Source organism: Acomys russatus, chromosome 32, assembly GCF_903995435.1.
Source record: "Acomys russatus chromosome 32, mAcoRus1.1, whole genome shotgun sequence".
Classification (NCBI taxonomy): domain Eukaryota; kingdom Metazoa; phylum Chordata; class Mammalia; order Rodentia; family Muridae; genus Acomys; species Acomys russatus.
This window is the reverse complement of record NC_067168.1, coordinates 35701972-35722797: the sequence shown is the minus strand read 5'-3', so window position 1 is coordinate 35722797 and position 20826 is coordinate 35701972. Positions and strand designations below refer to the sequence as shown.

The 20826-nt window shown below is 46.7% G+C and overlaps 1 protein-coding gene across 3 annotated transcripts; it reads right to left on the bottom strand.

Annotated features, from left to right (window-relative positions):
• Nucleotides 1–1253: 1253 nt before the first annotated feature.
• Cdc25a (cell division cycle 25A) lies at nt 1254–20348 on the bottom strand. 3 transcript variants are annotated; one of them, XM_051140276.1, is made up of 15 exons: nt 20014–20348; nt 18955–19031; nt 17851–17893; nt 17067–17103; nt 15994–16095; nt 14324–14443; nt 12572–12706; nt 11889–11963; nt 11542–11685; nt 8633–8731; nt 5259–5321; nt 5051–5149; nt 3921–4051; nt 1796–1907; nt 1254–1614 (listed from the first exon to the last, which is right to left on the bottom strand). In XM_051140276.1, exons 1-15 carry the CDS (start codon nt 20184–20186, stop codon nt 1474–1476), a joined length of 1551 nt encoding a protein of 516 aa, XP_050996233.1. In that variant the 5' UTR covers nt 20187–20348; the 3' UTR covers nt 1254–1473. The 3 variants fall into 3 exon arrangements, with proteins under 3 accessions (XP_050996233.1, XP_050996232.1, XP_050996231.1); XM_051140275.1 differs by having other exon boundaries at nt 11542–11721; nt 15994–16092; nt 20014–20344; XM_051140274.1 differs by having other exon boundaries at nt 11542–11721; nt 20014–20328.
• Nucleotides 20349–20826: the final 478 nt, after the last annotated feature.

Genomic DNA, 20826 nt, shown 5'->3' with positions numbered 1-20826 from the left:
AACCCACAACAAAGCAACTAGCCATCTTCAATATCACTGATTCCCTCCCCACCCCCAGAATAGAAAGCAGAGGTAAGAGGGGAGAGTTTTCCTAACAAAAACTTGGCCAGACCCCAATGGAGGAAAGATGGCAAGGAGGTTGGTGCCTGACGATATTAATGGACAGGCACCCAAGCAGGCTGCAAACAGCCCAGCTCCTCAGATGGGAGGTGTCCCGAGAGCCTCACTTCCATGGGGTTTGGTAAGGGGGTAACTGGTGTGATTCATCACTCCCTGTCCCTCAAATTACAACATGATAAACCCACAACATTTTACTTCAAAATTGACCACTCCCTCTTGAGAACTCCTACAGTATCTGCAGGCCAGGACCCATTCCTTCCACCTAACGGCCTGGGCTTCCGGCCCCCTCCTAACCCTTGGGTGCCCACCCAACACTGATTTGACATTCCTTGACTCATAAAATGACTTTTTTTTTTTTTTTTAAAAAGAACATTCAGTGAGCATGCTCCCCCCTCACCCTGTGGATTCCACTCATTCATGCCTCCCCACTCACACCTTGAGGCACCTACACTACAGCATTCCAGTACTGGCCAGGGGGGCCTGATGGAAGCTGTCTCAAGTGCTTTCCTGTGACTCCTACACCAACCACGATCATGGGGACACAAGGTGAGGAGTAGAGGTAAGACTTTTCCCCAAGGACATCACAAAGGATAGAGGTAGGTCAGGAATGGTTAGCTTATGTCCTATAGCCAAGCCTGGATCTGGTGCAGGTTCTTACCAGCATCTCAGTCCTTGACTTTGAGTAGCAGCAATCCCAGTCCACAGAGCCTCCTAGGGGTGACCGAGCTCCTAGCGCTGTCCACAACTTAACAGGTTTGCCTTTTCTTTATTCCTGCCCCATTTTTTTTTTTTTTTTTTTTAAATTAAAAGTAGAGGTAGTTTCTAGGATGATAAAACTACCTAGAATGGCAGTATTTTGACTTAATGAAGCAGTAACGTTTTGAGGAATTTAAAAATAATAAAATAATTGACGAAGCTGAATAAATTAAAGTTATGGGTCATTCACGAGGACCTTTCCCTTCCAGCCTATCTTTGGTATTTGGCCAGCAGCACTTCTGTCGTTTCTCTCTCCTCATGACAGGAGGCCAGGGTCTGCTCAATAAGGCCCCAACTACTTCTTCATGGGATACTCAGTCAGAGCAGCTTGACACGATGCTCCAGAGTATACACTCCAGTCTGCACTGCACCATGTCCAGCTTGGCAGACAGTCCTGACAGGGAAGGAGTCTTAAGGACAGAAGAATTTAACAGCATGCGCTGGGCTCCAACCTGGGAGTGTAGGAGACAGGTTCAAGGCACAGAAGCCGCAGTTCTTTCTCCACGTACCACCGCACAGCCGACCCCTTTGCTTACTGCTCTGCAGCGAAGGAAAAAGGGAAGAGGCAGGGGAAGCTCAGGCTGCTGTCACATGGCTTCAGAGTTTCTTCAGGCGACTGTACATCTCTCTTTTGCTCTTTTCCCCCGCCCAGGTCCGGCTCTTGGTGCGGAACTTCTTCAGGTCTTCTTTAAAGTCTTCATGGTGCATGGGTCGGTAGCTGGGAGGCTCACAGTAAGACTGAAGGGACAGGAGAGGACAAAGTCAAGACACACAATCTGGCTTCCTCATTGTCCAGAGCTGCCAGGCTGAGAGAGGACCTGGTCCTTAGCTTATCTTGCCCTCAGACCCCTGGTGAGCAGCGGTCACAACAACCATTGGTCCAGCATGGAAGCTGGAGACACGCTCACAGGTGTCTCACCTGACACTTCAGGAAGAACTCCTTGTATCCTCCTTTCAGGACATACAGCTCAGGGTAGTGGAGTTTTGGGTATTCATTGCCAAGCCTATCTCTTTCTCTCACATATCGGCACCTAGTGAAGAGAATGAAGGAAAAAGTCAGGCCACCCGCTTCAGTATAGGAACCTGAGACAACAGAGTCAATAAGAACAGTGGTGGTCTGGGTGCTTCATCCACCTGTCTCCTCAACACTCCTGTAGCTATAGCTCCTAGTCAATGGCTCTCTATTCCTTCCTATGGTCCCCCACTCAGCTCCTTTTATGTAAACAGAATTCTTCCTTTTGTGCCCTTAAATAGGCTAGGCCTTCTACTTCTAAGAACAGCTATTAGAACCCCATGGTGGGACTGAGTAATGATAGTTTCCATCTCAGCCTGGCATGGCAGCACACACCTTTCTTTCTTTAATCCCAGCCCTCAGGGAGGTAGAGGCAGGCAGATCTCTGCCTAAACCTGTGTACAAGCTGTAGTTTTCAGTATCCTATGTGTGCTGTCCCCCATGGCATCTCATTCCCCCCACTTTGGTCTCCTTGCTCTTTGGCCCATGTCCTTCCCACCTGTGACCTAAACTTTTTTTTTTTTTTTGAGGCAGGGTAGTAACAGGTGTTATTGTTATTGCTAACATTCTCTAAGTACTTAGAAGAGCATCTGTATGGAGAATCTGAGACTGGGAAGCAAGCCTGCTATTTCCATTCAGGTGTGAGCATTCAGGTCCTGCTACTGTTAATTTCTCATTTGTTTGTTTTTGTTTTTCCCAGACAGGGTTTTTCTGTGTAGCCTTGGCTATGCTGGCCTCGCTTTGAAGAACAGGCTGGCCTCGAACTCACAGCAATCCACCCACTTCTGTCTTGTACCACCAAGCCTGGCTTCCTTCTCCTGTGTTAAAGGTGAGGCTTTGCTTTGTTTTTCCAGATAGGGTTTCTCTGTGTCACCTTGGCTGACCTGGACACATTCTGTAGACCAGGCTGCCTCTGCCTCCTTAGTGCTGGCATTAAAGGCGTGCCACAGGTGAGTTTGTGTGTGATAAAATCTGATTCTGTCACTATGTAGTCCTGACTGCTCTTGAATTCTGAGATCCACTTGCCTCTGCCTGAGCACTGAAATTGATGCTTCAGCCCAGGACATCACAATATGAGAGAAGCGCTCTATCAGACCCAAGCCACACTCCCAGCCGGTCAGTACGTTTTTGAAGACAGGAGCTCATGTAGCTCGGTGTGGCCTTCAACTCCCAATCCTTTTGCCTTAGCTTCCCAAAGGCTGGGATAAGGCTTGTGCTGGGCTTAATATTTGGGGAGTTGGATTCTTGTTACCTGACAGCCAACACTGACCCCCTTTCTCTTCATTCTGTCCTTTCTCTTCATAGATGGCATCTGTTTTGAATGGCAAGTTTACCAATCTCATTAAAGAGTTTGTTATCATTGACTGCCTCCCAAGTGCTGGGATTAAAGGTGTACGCTACCATGCTCAGCACAACTGAAAAGGTAAGGTTAAGCTCATCAACTAGCCGGGCATGGTGGTGCACACCTTTAATCCCAGTACTTGGGAGGGAGAGGCAGGCAAATCCGCTGGGAGTTCAAGGCTAGCCTGGTCTACAAAGTGAGTCCAGGACAGCTAAGGCTACATAGTGAAACCCTGTCTCAAACAAACAAACAAACAAACAAACAAGCTGGGCATGATGGCGTACGCCTTTAATCCTAGCACTTGGGAGGCAGAGGCAAGTGGATCTCTGGGAGTTTGAGGTCAGCCTGGCCTAAACGTGAGTTCTAGGACAGCGAGGACTACAGAGAAACCCTTTTCTTTGAGAGGAAAAAAACAAAAACAAAAGAACCGACAACTCCGAAACAGCAACAACAAAACAGCTATCTGCAAGACAAATCACTGGATAAACACAACTAAGGGAAAGTGTTATGAAAGGAATGACTGTTTTCACAAAGGCCAGGTTTCTACGTGTAGGCTGAGGCATCGGAATGACTTGTGATGCACACAACAGGATGCTATGATATGCCACGGCCCTAGTGAAAAAGCACACACTACCACTCTCCATCATCATGAAGCCTCTGCCCCAAAGCCTGATTCTTTGTGGTACTCACATGCGAGGGCCTCTTTCAGAAGAAAACTCACAGTGGAATACAACAATGACCCGCTTGCCATCAGTAGGTACAATAGGTTTCTTGAGTAAGAAGTCTTCAACCTCTTCTTCCATGTGTAAATTCACAGCACCCTGCAAAGAGACCAGACATTATGAACACCTGCTGAGCTACGCTTGCAAGGACTCAGCAAAGGAGCCTGCACCTGAGACCAATTAGTGGCTCTGCAGGTCTCATAGCATAGCAGTCCAGCAGACCACCTACCTTTGGTATTCTCCCCCGCGACCCTGGAGACAGGGTTTCTCTGTGTAGCCTTGGCTGTCCTGGACTCACTTTGTAGACCAGGTTGGCCTCGAACTCACAGAGATCTGCCTGCCTCTGCCTCCCAAGTGCTGGGATTAAAGGCGTGCGCCACCACCGTCCGGCCTGCCTTTGGTATTTCAAAGAGGCTTTCTCTGTAGAGGTCTATATACTTTGGGCATTCAGTAACACGTGTGAGAATTGAAAATTCTAAATGCCACTTCATAAAGCTAGAAGTTAACTCCCCTTATCATACTGCTTTTTAAGATGTAAAGTGGTGTAACCAGCTCCTTTTATTTTTATTATTATTTGAGATAGGGTCTCTCTGTGTAGCCTTGGCTGTTCTGGACTCCAGTCATAGACCAGACTAGCATCTAACTCAATAGATCCACCTGCCTCTGCCTCCCTAAATGCTGGGATTACAGGCATGTACCACCATGCCCAGCGAGACCACCTCTTTTCTAGAAACATGTGTTCTAACAAGTCCCTCCTCACGTTGGACAGCGTAACTGAACAGCAGTGGCCTGGGATGGGCATCAGGACATGTTGCCAGACTGGCTTCTTTTAGTCAGGAGCCCTAGGGTCCTCAAACATTCATATTTAAGCATCTCAAATGCTATGGAATCCTTTATGGCTGCACCGAATAGCTTAGACATCAGGTATGCCACCTACACATGCTCTGACACAGATAGTATGAGGGAGTGGGGTGGAACTGGGGGAGACATTCACTCAGTTCACATCTACTGGCTTGTTTTAAATCCTCATCATCAGTTGAGAGGTGTCACCATCCCACCGCTAAGCCTCCCAAGAGAGTAAGTCTTACGAGTCCGAACCTTGATGTGACCTCCTTCATATTCATAGGGGTATCGGCAGTCAATGATAACAAACTCCTTAATGAGATTGGAAAACTTGCCATTCAAAACAGATGCCATCTATGAAGACAGAATGAAGAGAAAGGGGTGGGGGGGGTCATCAATGTTGGCTGCTGGGTAACAAGATTCCAACTCCCCAACCAGAGTGAGTTCCACAAGCCTGACTTACAATTTCTGGAGAAATATATTTCAAATCCTGATGCTTCCCAGAGACTGTATGAAAGAGATAACCCTTTAAAAAAAAAAAAGAAATAGACGATATTTAGGGGAAAGTCAAAGCTTATAAACAAACTTACCCTGGGGCCCAGCTGGTAGGAAGCAGCTCAAAAAACAAACCCAGAAACAAGCAGCATAAGTGAACAGTATATACTAATTACCTTGCTATGCACTTAGTTGACATCTGGATTTTTAACTGTTATTGTTTAAGGATATATAGTCTCATCATATAGACTTCTGGCTCCAAACTCAAGAGATGTGTCTGCTTCTGGGATTAAAGGAGTAAGCACTATGCTTGGCCTCTGAGGCAGAGTCTTATTACATGTAGAGGTGAGGCTGGTTTGGAACTAGTAATCCTTAAACTAGATTAGAACACGGAAACCACAGGTGATTTCCCTTTTCTTCTTTCTTTTTTTACCCGTTTTTTTTTTTTTTTTGGTTTTTTTTTGGTTTTTCAAGACAGGGTTTCTCTGTGTAGCCTTGGCCAGCCTGGACTCACTTTGTAGACCAGGCTGGCCTCGAACTCACAGCGATCCACCTGCCTCTGCCTCCCGAGTGCTGGGATTAAAGGCGTGTGCCACCACGCCCGACTCTTACCCCTGTTTCTTTGTTTGTTTTTTTGGTTTGTTTTTTGAGACAGGGTCTCTCTGTGTAGCCTTGGCCATCCTGGACTCACTTTGTAGACCAGGCTGGCCTCGAACTCACAGCGATCCGCCTGCCTCTGCCTCCCGAGTGCTGGGATTAAAGACGTGCGCCACCACTCCCGGCTTACCCCTGTTTCGTAAGACAAAGTTTCTCTGTGTAACCTTGGCTATGCTGAAACTCAATCTGTAGACCAGGCTGGCCTCGAACTCAGACACACACCCCCTCCCCCATCACTGCTAGAGTGTGAGATTGAAGGTGTCACCATAGCCACATGGCACTTATTCTGTTTTTATTAGGACCTCTCATTTTAGAAGCTAGAGTAGGAAACGCATTAAAACTGCAGTGAGAAGGGGCAGTAGCAGGGGCGTAAGCCTCTACTTCCAGCACTCCGGAGGCAGAGGCAGGCAACTCTCTGAGTTCGAGACCAGCCTGGTCTACAGAGCAAATTCCAGGACAGCCAGGGCTACCCTGTCTTGAAAAACAAAAGCAAATACACATACACGCAGCAAGGAGAGTAGATGTGGTGGCTCAGGTCTCTAGGAACACTCTTTGGGAGGAGGATCATGAGTTCAAGATCAACCCCAACTGAGTGTGAGTTTGGGGCCAACTTGGGATATGAGATTCTGTAACAAATAAAAACACCATGAGGGAGTGGGAATGGCACTCTATACCATAACCCCAGCACTGGGAGGCTGAGGCAGGAGAACTGTATCTGAGGTCCTTTGGGCCTTGGAGGTGAGACAATTTGCACATTCGATGAACACCTGGTTGCCTAGTATGGTGTTAGGTAGTAAGAATGGAAAAGCAATCTTGGCCCAACCTTAAGAGAGAGGAACACAAGCCAGGCATGGTGGCACACGCCTTTAATCCCAACACTCAGGAGGCAAAAGCAGGCAGATCGCTGAGTTTGAGGCCAGCGTAGTCTACAAAGTGAGCCCAGGACAGCTAGGACTACAAGAGAAACCCTGTCTTGAAAAACAAAAACAACAAAAAAGAGGAAGACAGCAAGGCCTGGTGGTGCATGCCTTTAATCCCAACACTCAGGGAGGCAGAGGCAAGCAGACTGCTGTGCAGTCAAGGCCAGCCTGGACTTGCGACACAGAAAAAAACCGTGTTGAAACAAAACAAAACAAACAGAAAGGAAGGAAGGAAGAGATGGCAGATCTGGACCCAGGAGGCCTGCACAAACGACTGCACAAACCAAGGACAGTACATGCAGTAAACCTAGTGCCCCTATTCAGATATAGCCAATAGACAGCTCATTCTCCACAATTGTGGGGAGGGCGGTGCCTGACTGCCTCTGACATGAACTGTGGCACCCACAGTTTGATCACTTCTCCTTGGTGGAGAGGCCCTGCCGCACACAGAGGAAGGGGAAACAGGCGATCTAGACGGAACCTGATAGGCTATGGTCATATAGTAGGGGAGGAGATTCCCTTCTGTCAGAGGTCTAGGGGAAAGGGGAGGGAGGGGAACGGGAAGATACAAGTAAGGGGGTAACAATCGGGATGTAGTCTAAATTATAATAAGAAATATTGAAAGAAAGAGGCCTGGAGAGATGGCTCAGCTGTTAAGAGCAGTCTGCTCTTCCAAGAGGTCCTGAATTCAATTTCCCAGCAGCCACATGCTAGCTTCACAACCATCTATACTGGGATCTGATGCCCTCTTCTGGCCTGCAGATGTACATGCAGACAGAACACTCATACATTAATAAATCTAAAGGAAGACAGACAGACAGACATCAATGCTACTTAGAGGACAACAGGCAGAATAAAAAGCAAGTCCATACCCATGACCACAGACAAACCGCCCACAACTTCAATTCAAGTTTAAAGTTACACAAGGGCTTTGCTTGTTCTTTCCCTCAAACCTCCTGTTCTTTCTATTTATTTACTTAGTGTCTCTCTATATAGCCCCATCGTCTTGGAACTTACTATGTAGACCAGGCTGTCCGCCTCTGCCCCACAACTGCTGGGATTACAGGCATGTGCCACCACACCCAGCTGCCCACTCTTTCAAAACCCACCTGTTGACTGATGTGTCAACAGCTCAGGCTCAGGCTTTCCCAAACCCTACTTCTTAAAGGCAGTTGCTTCCATCTCATCTTAGCTCACCATGACTTCCTTCAAGACTCACTCCCTCCATGGCCATGGCTCTGAACATTTGGAACAATTTAGGGTCAAACATGGACCTTCCAAGACACTGTTTCCACACAAATACTCAAGGTGCGGCTGTATGCACCTGACTATCTATCCGTAGTCAGAAGCCCACTTCCCAGAAAACCTGCATTGTGGGTCACAGTGGAGGTGGGTAACCGTACAGGAAACCACTGAATTTGCAAGTCTCAAAGACCAAAATGTACCTCGCCACGAGAAGTTCAACTGCTCCTTTTTCTTTCTTTCTTTCTTTTTTGAGACAGGGTTTCTCTGTTTATCCCTGGCTGTCCTGGACTCACTTTGTAGACCAGGCTGGTCTCGAACTCATAGAGATCCACCTGCCTCTGCCTCCCAAGTGCTGGGATTAAAGGTGTGCACCACCACGCACGGACCCTTCAACTTTTTAATTTACTGCCTTGGAGGCATCCCAGGAGCCACCTTGAAGGGGAAAGGCTAAGTGGGGTTCTAGCTATCCCCACCCCACTTGCCAGTACCTTTCAAGTAGGGTACCTCTGCTTGCAATTACCTTGGAGAAATCCCCTATAAGGTCTCTTGGGTCACTATCCAAAATGTTCTCAATGGTTCCTCTCGGGGAAGATGCCAGGGATAAAGACTGGTGTAGAAGCTGTAACAAATCAAAGGTAGAGAGTAAGACCAGTGTTTTGACGAAAACATTTACCTTGACCATGTCAAAAGGAGGAAACTGAAATATGGATGCCTATATTAAGTAAAGGATTCTCTAATATGATTGAATTAGAAGGAAAAAGATAGACCCTACTATTCATTAACTAATTGAATTGCTCTGAAAAAAAAAAAAAAACCCTATCATTTCTAAAGACAGACTTTACCATGTATCTCTGGCTGAGATGGAACTCGCTAATGTAGACCAGGTTTGTCTCAAATTCAGAATCAATAGGGGTTATAGGCATGCCAACATACCCAGCACCTTTCCTTTTTTATTGTTCATAATGAAAACTATCAAGTGAGAAATAGTAATCCCAGAGGCGGCAGGACTGACACAATTTTGAGCCTAGCCAGGCATACATGGCAAGAATCTGCCTTATAATAAAAACCGGACCTGACATCAAAACAAAAGACCATTGTCACGTGTCTCACAAAATAAAACATAATTACTTTATCTCAGTAGAACCCCTGAACTTCTGATAAGGAAGTTTTTGTGAGAAAACACGAATCTCAGTTGTAAAGATATTTGGATTGCTTGTAAATGAATAGCCTTCTGTGAGCTGGGCTTTCTTCTGGCAGGCTGGCACAGCACTGCTGAACAGCTACACAAGGAGCCACTGTGTAAGCACTCCTGAGAACTGGTAATCTAGAGGCAACCTGAACACTTATATCCATAAAGGAAGATTGGGACTTTGAAGCAACCATTTATTTTTGTTTCCCCTTTCTCTCTTCCAAGGACAGAGTTGTGAATCTTTCAACCCATGATAGAGAGCGCACCAATGCTAGAACACTGTCCTCTGACCTTTACCCATGCCATGGCACACACAGGTCTTACACCCAAATAGTATTTTTAAAAAGGAGGGTGGAGGTGGGTGGGCACATTAAGATTCTTTGCCAAAGGGCCAGACGTGGTGCAGCACGCCTGTAATCCCAGCACTCGGGAGGCAGAGTATGGCGGATCACTGTGAGTTCGAGACCAGCCTGGTCTACAAAGTGAGTCCAGGACAGCTAAAGCTACACAGAGAAACCTGGTCTCAAAAAACCAAAAGATTTTTTTGCCAAGCCCAGCCTGTCAGGTGAAAGTTGAGACACCAAGACAGAGCAGTCTTTGAAGGTGAACTTTCTTTTAAAAAAATCAATTAAAAAGTAAGGAATTAAAAAGTAAAAAGTAGGGAAATAAAAAAATCAATTAAAAAGTAGGGAATTCTTTTTTAGGTTTTTAAAGGTGAACGCCTTTAAATACCAGCACTGGGGAGGCAGAGGCAAGTGGGTCTGAGCTTGAGGCTAGCCGGGTCTACAAAGGGAGTTCCAGGACAGCCAAAGCTACAGAGAAAACCTGTCTCAAAAAACTAAAATCAACTTAGAGGATCGTTGTCGCACAGATGTGCTTAGAGGACACAGCATTTTATGTAAACCTGATTTCCCACTAAAAGAAGCCACAGGGGGCTGGAGAGATGGCTCAGAGGTTAAGAGCACCGACTACTCTTCCAGAGGTCCTGAGTTCAATTCCCAGCAACCACATGGTGGCTTGCAACCATCTATAATGTGATCTGATGCCCTCTTCTGGCCTGCAGGTATACATGCAGGCAGAATACTGTATACATAATAAAAAAGAACTCTTTAATTAAAAAAATAAAATAAAAGAAGACGCAGGGCAACAAGATGGCCCAGTAGGTAAAAGTGCCCGCTGCCAAGCCAAATGACCTAAATTGGGTTCCCAGAACCTACTCGACAGAAGGCTAGAACAGACTCCTGAAAGCTAATAGCTGACCTATACATATTTGCTATGGTATGCACTTGCACTAGAAAAGTAAAAAGAAGCTGGTTATGCCAGCACTTGAGAAGCAGAATGAATTTGAGGCCTTTTCTCAAAAATAAATAAAGAAGCACAAATCCTGGCAGTCAGGAGGCAAAAGGATCCTGAGTTTAAGGTCAACCTGGGCTACATAGGTTCTGCCTTAAACCAAAATATATCCATCCTTTGCTTAGTAATATCCGAAGGTGGAGGCACTCTATTTTATAAACAGGTTCATGTGTACACACACACACACACAAGCGCGCGCTAAAAGATCAAGCTGGGCTGGGCATGGTGGTGCACACCTTTAATCCCAGCACTTGGGAAGCAGAAGTAGGTGGATCACTGTGAGTTTGAGGCTAGCCTGGTCTACAAAGTAAGTCTAGGACAGCCAAGGCTACACAGAGAAACACTGTCTCAAAAGACAAAAACAGGTCTATAAAGCAAGTCTAGGACAGCCAAGACTACACAGAGAAACCCTGTCTCAAAAAACAAACAAACAAAAAGCAAAACAAAACAAAAAACCTGCCAAAAGTCCCAGTGTTGGAACGTTAAAAAAAAAAAAAAAAAAAAAAAAAAAGATAGCCTAAGTTGCTTGGTGAAACATGCCAATCCAACAAGAACATGCTAATACTGTCTCCAAGTTGTATTGTGACTGCCACATGTGCACTGTGGTATGTAGCCCTATCCCTAAATAAATAATATAGACATTAGAGCAGAGATGGAGCTTGGTGACCAAGCACTTGAGTAATATGCACCCAAGAGGCAGAGGCAGCTGGATCTGAGTTCAAGGCCAGCCTGGTCTACAAAGTAAGTTCCAGGACAGCCTGGGATACATAGAGAAACTGTTCAGAAATAAAAAAGTAGTAAGGTTTGGTAAGGACAGGGCCACCAAATAGAAATGCTGAGATCTGAAAGGCAGGTATCTCTCTAGACCAAAAAAGAACTTAACTGACCTCCTGGGCTGGCTCTACAGCATCTGTTTTCACAGGACTGCCCATGCTCTTCCTCCGCTTTGTGCTTCCCCAAGGAGACTCCTCATGAGACCGGTCTGCTCTCTTTAACACTGCCCGAGTGCTGGAGCTGCTGCTGGAGCTGCACTGCAAAGGGGAGTCAAACAGCCTGCACTGATTGCCCTTAGGGTAAAAGAGACAGATCCACCTTGGATTAAAAGTTGACCACTTGAATAGCAATTAGTCTAAAACCCAGGTCCTAAGTCCCATGTTATTCCAGTCAACATAGTTAAGGAGTACTTTGCTTAAAGGCTCAACTCCTCAAAACTCCACATACCAGAATAACTTACAAGGTTTGTAGGTCTTCTCATGACAAGGGGAGCAGTCCAGAGGCTTGCCATGCATGACGGAGTCTCCTCATCATTCTAGAGTAAGAGAAAAACTGCTTTAAAATAGACCCAATAGAGGGGCTGAGAAAAAAAGGACCCAGAGGAGACTGGTGTTAGTGTAAATGCTTTGCATGTAACTCTCCTGAATAAAGAAGCTTTTTGTTTTGTTTTTGGAGATAGAACGTTAACGTGTAGCACAGGTAGGTCTTGAACTTTTGGCTTATGGCAATACTTCTTTCCGTCCAGCACACTGAATATTAACATTACAGGCATGGACCACCAGGGCAGGCTGGTATCTCTTTTTTTGTTGGTACAAGGCACTGAACCAAAATCTCTTAGCCTTGCACACCCTAGGTAGGCATTTGCTCTGCCGCTATGCCATATCTTAGTCCAGAAGTGACTCGACACACCCATCCTTCCCTACTCCTGAAAGCCTGGCTGTGTCCCAGGGTGAGAGGGAAGAAGAGCTTACCAGTATTATCTGACCTCTTACCCCAAAACGGGATTTAGTCAAGCAGGGAGAAGAGTCTCAATAAATTCTCACAATATGAACTACCATTCAGTCAGCTGAAACCCCGAGTAACTGCTTACTTCTCCAGGGTGGTTAGGATGAGTAGGTACACCCCACACACCCCCAGTGCTACCTTCAGATTCTCTCCATCCAGAAGGTCTATGAAGCCATCATCCTCATCAGACAAAGTGGCTTTCACAGGTGACTGGGCTGTAAAGAGAGGACTGAAATGTCCTGATCCACTGCTATCATTTTCATTTGAAGATAGCTGAAAGACAAAGTTAGCAAGAACTCTAGTCCACTTTGATTTGCTTAGCTGGACTGCTTTAAAAAACAAAACAAGGGGCTGGAGAGATGGCTCAGAGGTTAAGAGCACCGACTGCTCTTCCAAAGGTCTTGAGTTCAATTCCCAGCAACCACATGGAGGCTTACAACCATCTATAATGAGATCTGGTGTCCTCCTCTGGCCTGCAGGCAGGATATTGTATACATGATAAAGAAACCTTTTAAAAAACAAAACAAACAGTATGCATGTGCACCATGTGTGAACCTGGCACTGTGAGGTCTGAAGAGGGCATGGACTCCCTGGCTCTTGAACAATTCTTGCAACGAGAACCAAAGCCATATACATACCATGTGAAGGCTGCGAGAGTATACATCTGTTGAAAATACAAGTGTCTATGGAGATCACAAAATAGCAAACCAAAGAATGTTCAAGAATGCCTATGAAACTCCATTCAGACAGATGGAAACAAGGGGAACCTGTTCCGAAGTCTACCCTACTCCTTTTTTATTTCTGGGGACAGGGCAGTCCAGGCTGAGCTCACAGCTATGAACCTCTTTCTTCCAGCTCCCAATGTTGAGATTGCAGGTGCACACTACCCAGCCTAGCCTCTAATCCACCTCTTCTGGATTAAAATGACAGAGATGCTCAGTGGTTAAGAGCAAATATCGCTCTCACAGAAGCTGAGTTTGATTTCCAGCATCTACCTCAGACAGCTCACAGCTGCCTGTAGCTCCAGCCTCTGGCCTCCTCAGACATCTGCTCTCATGTGCACATACCACCTTGCCCCACATAATTAAAAATAAAAATGATTCAACATAAATGAGGGACATCAACAAAATCTTTACAACTATAAAATCCCATCTAAGCCACACCACACACTACTAGTCAACCCCTTCTTTCTTCCTGGAGACTAAGTACTCCTAGTCACAAATGTTCATCCTGTCTCAGCTCCTGGAGTAGTTGGGACTACATGTGCTAACATATCCAAATAATCCTTTGCATGTTTAGTAAAAGGAAACTGATGCTTAAGAGGCTACCAAGGCCATATTCATCTATTTGACACCTTCAGCTGCCTCCCAGCATTCAGGGAGGCAGAGGCAGGCAGATCTCTGTGAGTTCAAGGCCGGCCTGGTCTACAAATCGAGTCCAGGACAGGCAAAGCTACACAGAGAAACCCTGTCTCAGAAAAGAAAAAAAAAAGGGGGGGGGGGGGCGGAGGTGGGGGGGGGGGGGTGGGGGAGGAAAGAAAAGAAGAATCAAGCAATCGCAGAAAATCTTGACATTCTGATTCCTAAGTACCCACCAAATATATTCAATTTCAGAACTATTTTCAAACTGTCACCATGTACTAGGGAATCTACAGCTAAATTCCAGCCTGCTGTTTACATGCCTTTCAACAAATAAATCAACTTCTCTAGTTAAACTTTCTAATCTTCCAAATGAGGTAACTCCACCTAATTCCTCCTGCTTCCGTCTTCCCAGTACTTGGCTTATAGGCATGCATTACCAAGGTTCAGGTGGTACAGCACACACATGCCGTCCTGTAAGTTCTCTTCCCATGATGAGCTCCCCCCGCAGGAAGAAAGCCAAGACACATACCATCCGAGCTGGGGCAGAGTTCTGCCTGTGTGTGAAGAGATCTTTACTCTCCTCATGGACATGTGTATTCAGGCAGCCACGAGATGCAGGTCTTATTGGCTTCTTAAATTCAAATGCTTCCTGCAAAACAACAAATTTGATATATTCTCTACTGTCTATAAAAACCAGCTCTAGGCTAATGAGATGGCTGGCAGATAAATACACCTGTTGAGAAGCATGAAGATCTGAATTCCATCCTCAAGACCCACATGGTGGAAAAAGAACAGACTTCTCAAAGTTGGCCTGCCCTCCACACGCGTACTGTGGTCTGCTCCCACCAGCAGTCTTTCTCTTGAACTCACTTTGTAGACCAGGCTGGTCTTGAACTCAAGAGATGCACCTGCCTCTGCCTCCCAAGCGCCGGGATTAAGGGTGTGCGCCATTACCACCCAGCAAGCACAGTTCTGAAAGACCCAGGTTTGATTCCTAACACCCACAGGGTGGCTTACAACCATTTGTAATTCATTCCAGGAGATCTGATACCCTCTTCTGGCTTTTGCAGGCATCAGGCACACACGGTACACAGACATACATGAAAGCAAAACACCCATAAGCATAAAAATGTACGCCTGCTATCTTAAACAGTTATACCAGCACTTGTTATCAAGCACTAAAAGCAGTAACTGCTAATATCAGTTTTTATATTACTAAGTACTAAGTACCTTCATAAGCTTGTCTAACCATCAAATATAACCCGACTGTTTGTATTTTACAAGTAAGGAAACTAGGTCTTACAGGTTAAATGGTGTGCCTAAGATCTTGAAGCCAGAAAGTTATTTAACCTGTGCTATTACTCCTTTAAAACAAAGCATCCAGGAGGCAACCTTGGGAGAAGCCAAGAGCCAGATATATAGTGTTGGTCCAGTAGTACTGGAGAGGTTGACAAACTGCTCCAAGCATTCAGGAGGGATCCATTTCCACAGATACCTCATGACATCCCCCAAAGTAGCCAAATGAAATCTGTTCATACAAGCCACTGGTTTTGTATTAAATATAGAAGTTGCAAGGGTTATAAACGCTAGCATTTTAGCAGGGAATGATAAAAAATAAAATATGGAAATAGAGCAAGAGGTGAAACAAAAGCCAGGTGTGGTGGTGCACAACTCTAATCCCAGCACTCAGGAGGCAGAGGCAGTCACATCACTCTGAGTTCGAGGCCAGCGTGGTCTACAAAGTGAGTCCAAGACAGCCAGCATGACACTGGGCATGGTGGCGCACGCCTTTGGAATTCCAGCACTCAGGAGGCAGAAGCAGGCAGACTGCTGTGAGTTCAAGGCCAGCCTAGCCTACAAAGCAAGTCCAGGACAGCCAAGGCTAACATAGAGAGACCGTCTTGGAAAACCAAAACCAAAACCAACACCAACCTGGCCATTCTAGACAAGACACCTTGTACTGTTTAAGAGGGAAAGTCATGGGAGGGACCATGGACCTCTGGATAAACGACATCATCCTTGAAAACTGGGCATGGTGGCACACGCCTGTAATACCAGCACATGGGAGGCAGAGGCAGGCAGCTCTCAAAGCTAGTTAGAAGCAAGATTCCGTAACTTAGTGGCAACCTAGCCATGTCACTTGTAAGCACTTAGAGGCTTCCCTTCCATTCTGGGTTACCATGATGATGCTACACTCACATTTTCTTTATTTTCATCCTGGTCGATGAGCTGAAAGATGTCATGGTCTAGAGAATCAGAATGGCTCCTCTTCAGCGCTGGGCTACATCCCAAGAGCTTCTGCTGCCAAAGTGAAAAAGAGAAAGTGAGTTCACACAAGAGAACACAATGGAAAACCCAGTTTTCCTTTCGCTTTTTTAAAGATAAGGTTACATTCTGAAGCTCAGGCTGGCCTTGACCTTGAGATAACCTTCCTGCCTCAGCCTCCCAAGTGCTAGGATTACAGGTCTTACCCATTAAACCCAGCCAAAATGTTTTGGCTTTTTGAGACAGGGTTTCTGTGTGGCCTTAGCTATCCCATATTCACTTTGTAGACCAGGCTGGCCTCGAACTCAGAGATCCATCTGCCTCTGCCTCCCAGAGTGCTGGGATTACAGGCATATGGCACCAAACTTAAAGCTCCCAATTATTTTTCTTTCTAAAGATTGATTTATTTATTTTATTTATATATATATATATATATATATATATATATATATATATATATAGTGTTCTGACTGCATGTACGCCTACATACCAGAAGAGGACACCAGATCTCATAGATGGTTGTGAGCCACCATGTGCTTGCTGGGAATTGAACTCAGGACTTTTGGAAGAGCAGCCAGTGCTTTTCTAACCTCTAAGTCATCTCTCTAGCCCAAAATTTCATTCTTAAAGAAATGAAGCAGGGGTTGGAAGAGCTAGCTTAGAACATACTGCAACATGTATCCAGTAAATGTGCCTAGGGCTCCACCCTGCTGTAACTCAGAATGGTCCTCCACCTATTTACCCAAGGCCTGTAGCCCTCTTGGCAGCTATAATATAGCGCCATACCACCTCCCTAGTAACATTTGCATAAAAAGAACCTTTCCTGGTTTGAGGACAAAGTCCACAGGAGGCAGCCACTACTCAAGTTGCTCTGGGTAATGTCTTACTGCCTTGTGCTAGTGCTTACAAGAATGCAGAAAAGCAACGTCCACTTCCTAAATGTAGGGAAGCTGGCAGTTAGCGTGGGCAGTTTACAGGCGTTAGCTCAAAACGACAATGGAACTTACAGGTAGGGAATTTATTCTCCTCAGGGAAATTTCAAGGCTGTAATGAGATCAAAAGGTAAATATCAGAATGAAGGGTTAGTTGAATCAGCAGATTCACATTGCTTAGCCTATGAGAGTAGGACAGGGAAGTCAGGTCCTCACTGTAGGATATACAAGAACAGCAATCTACAGTTTCCCTGTCTCAGGAGCACCCCAAACAATATTGTCTTAATAGTATTTCTAGGATCCAAGCAACTCTCTATGAACAGCGAACTGCAGAGCTCTAATCCAGTGTATAAAGAACTTCATTTAAGAACTAACCAAGTTTGACCACTACTAGTAACAGTGCACACACACTTTTAGCCCCAGCACCCAGAAGGCAGAAGCAGGCAGATCTGAACTCCAGGCCAGCTGGGGCTTTCACAACAAGATCCCATACCAAAAACTGGCAAACAAGTTTCTTTCCTCTTCTTTTTGGTGATTCTGAGAACTAAACCTATGTACTGCCTCACATCCTCCACACAAGCACCCTATCACTGGCTTATACTTAATTGCCTAGACAGGCCTTGAAATTCTGATTCTTTTGCCTTAACTTCCTGAGTAGCTAAGACTACAGGGCTGTGCCACTAGGCTTACTTCTTTTTTTTTCTTTTTCGGAGACAGGGTTTCTCTGTGTAGCCTTGGCGTCCTAGACTAACTTTGTAGGCTGGTCTCTGCCTCCCCAAGTGCTGGAATTAAAGGCGTAAGCCACCACGCCCGGCTACTAGGCTTCTAAGTATAAAATTTAAAAGCAATGAATACATACTTTTCTTTTCTGTCCAAGGGCCCAGGAGAATCTAAACAGAAACCTTTGAGAAACAAAAACAAAATTCTTATGAAATAACACACATTCTGTTTTTTGGCTTTTTCTCTTGTTTTGTTGTTGTTGTTTTTTGTTTTGTTTGAGACAGGGTTTCTCTGTGCAACAGCCCTGGCTGTCCTGGACTAACTTTGTAGACCAGACTGGCCTCAAACTTCAGAGATCCGCCTCCCTAGTAGTGCTGGGATTAAAGCAGTGTGCAACCACAGCATGGTATAACGCACATTCTGTTAAATAACATTTTCTAAGTACACCCATGGATCCTCTTCTACTTGCAAATGCCATCAAGAGAAACAAGGCCAATTAATATCAAGATTGACTGCTTTTTCAGATAGGATAGGACCCATATAACTTTTTGTGGTGGCTCACACTTGTAATCCCAGCACTTGGGGAGACAGAGGTAGGCAGATCTCTGTGAATTCGAGGCCAGCAATGTCTACAAAGCTAGTCCAGGATAGCCAAGGCTACACAGAGAAACCCTGTCTCAAAAACAAAACAAACAAAAGTAAATACAACTAATTTAGGGATATGAAAAATACAACCAGTTAGATATGGATTTCAAGAGGCTAGTTTGCTGCGTACAGTGAAATCATGTCTTTAAAACAAGAGTGCTGGAGAGATGGTTCAGAAGAGCACAGCTGCTCTTCTCTTACAGAGGACCTGAGTTCAAGGCCCAGCAACCACATGGCTGCTAATGCCCGTAACTCCAATTCTGGGATCTGACACCCTCTTCTGGCCTTCACAGAAATGTAGCCACATGGTCCATACATGAACGGCATGCAGGCAAACACACCCACATATATAAAATGAAATCTATTGCTTCCCACGTGGCTGAGTCAAGATGAATGGCAAAGACTGAGCAAATACCTTTAACCACAACACTCAAGAGGCAAGGTGAGCTACATCAGCTCACAGCAGCCTGGAACTCCAGCTTCAGGGGCTCTGATGTCTTCTAATCTTGGCAGGGACCTGCCTACACGCACGCGCGCGCGCACACACACACACACACACACACACACACACACACACACACACAAATGACAAAAATACCTGAGTCAGTCGATTCTGAGGAGCCCATTCTCTGTAGACTGCTGCTGCTTCTCGCCTCCATTGGTTTCCCATACTCGCTGAAACCAAAAGAAATACCTCCATATGAGCCATTTCTAGGTCATAACTAAAAAAGGTCACAGCAGAAGATGGGCCATGAGGTTGCCAGGCTGCCACAAACTATCATTATGAGACAAAGCCAAGGACATCCCACACTCACACATGGCCACCAAGAATACTACCCCAGTTGGCATTTGAACAAAGAAAGGAGTCTACCTTGGACCACATTGTAGGACATGCCTGTGGCAAATGCTGGGTTGTTTCCTTAAATGAGAGCCTCGGTTTAAGTAAGGGCAAAGGTCACTAGGGACAGGACTCCCAGCTTTTCAAGGGCTTGGAAAAAGCATATTTAGAAATGGCCAGCACTGAAGGAAAAGCAACAAAAGGAAACCAGTGAAATGAGTTTTTGTTAGTGAGGTAGGGCAGTTAGGTTTGTGGGCTTAACTGGAAGTTAAGGAACCCCAGGAAGATTTCCAATATAGAAAGTTATGTAAAAAGAGCTAGCCATAAGAAGGTGGACCGGTAGATAAGAAACGCGCCGGCCAAGTATCGGCATAGATTTTGCACAAATGCAAGAAAATGCCACGTCTCTTTGTTGAGAAGGAACAAAGCTTACAGGAAACAGAGATCCGGCGCGACTGTTCAGCTAAGAGTAGGAGAGAGGGCCTAGGAGGACCCATCTTCCCCCGTGGGGGTAGATTCCAAAAGCTCCCTGGAATAGAGCCAGAGTACAGGGAAATCTGAAAGGGGTGAACAAGCTAGTTAGCCCAGCATCCTCTCCAGCTCCTGGGTCTGGCTCGGGCTGAGGATAGCCCTAGACTATCCGAACGGCCTCTCCCGCCCAACATTCCGCCCGGGGGAGGGGGTGCACATGGCGGGCCCTGGCCAGGCCATTCGGGATCGGAGCATCGGAACCAGCCGGACAAACTCTGCTTCCTGCTCGATCATCCCCAGGGCCGACCGGAGGCCAGCGGCCTGGGGCATCGCTCGCCGGTCTCTCACCTGCCCAGCCCTTCCAGGTGGTCCATGGTGACCGTCAGGTTGGTGACAGGGGACAGACCGTCAGGAGCCGAGGCGCCGAACAGCACCTTCCCCGTGGGCTGCGGCGCAGGAGGAGTGGGGCTGCAAGCGAAGAGCAGACGGCGGCGGTGGGGGGGCTCCGGGCCCAGTTCCATGGCGCCGCCGGGCCTGCCCGGACTCCCGCTCCGTCTTCCTCCGCCTCCGCTGCGCCGGGCCCCGCCCCGCTGGCACCGGCTTCAGCCGCGTGCCACGCCGCCAGCGCCCGCGGGTCAAACACAAACACGACCCCGCGGGTCAGAGACGCGGCCGCCACGGGCAGCGGCGCGGACGGGAGAGCGTCGGGGACTCGGCAGGCGCCGGCCACAAGCACCGGTGCTTCCCCTCTCAGCCCCGCGCGGCCCGCGGGCGCCTGCAACCTCAAGATTAAATCCAAACAAACTCCGCCGGGCGAGAGTCTTGTGGCGACCGCCTCGATGAACTCCCCCCCCCCCCTTTTTTTTTTCCCTTCCTCCTTGCTCCGCCGGGACTAGCAGAGAAGCAACCCTCACCTCCTACACCACCAAAGTGGCCTTAGCGTTAATTGCTGCACACTCAAGGATCGCCCCGCCCCGCCCCTTTCCTAGTTGGCGCCAAACAGGGTCCACCAATGAAGAAGCAAAGTTCTCCTCGCTCCCGAATGACAGCTAAGCTGGACCAATGGGAAGGAAAGGAGGGAGTATCTCGCGGGCCTCCTCGAAGCCACTCCCTCTCTCGGACAGGGGCTAGGCCTGAAGAGGTGGGTGGTACCAGAAATGA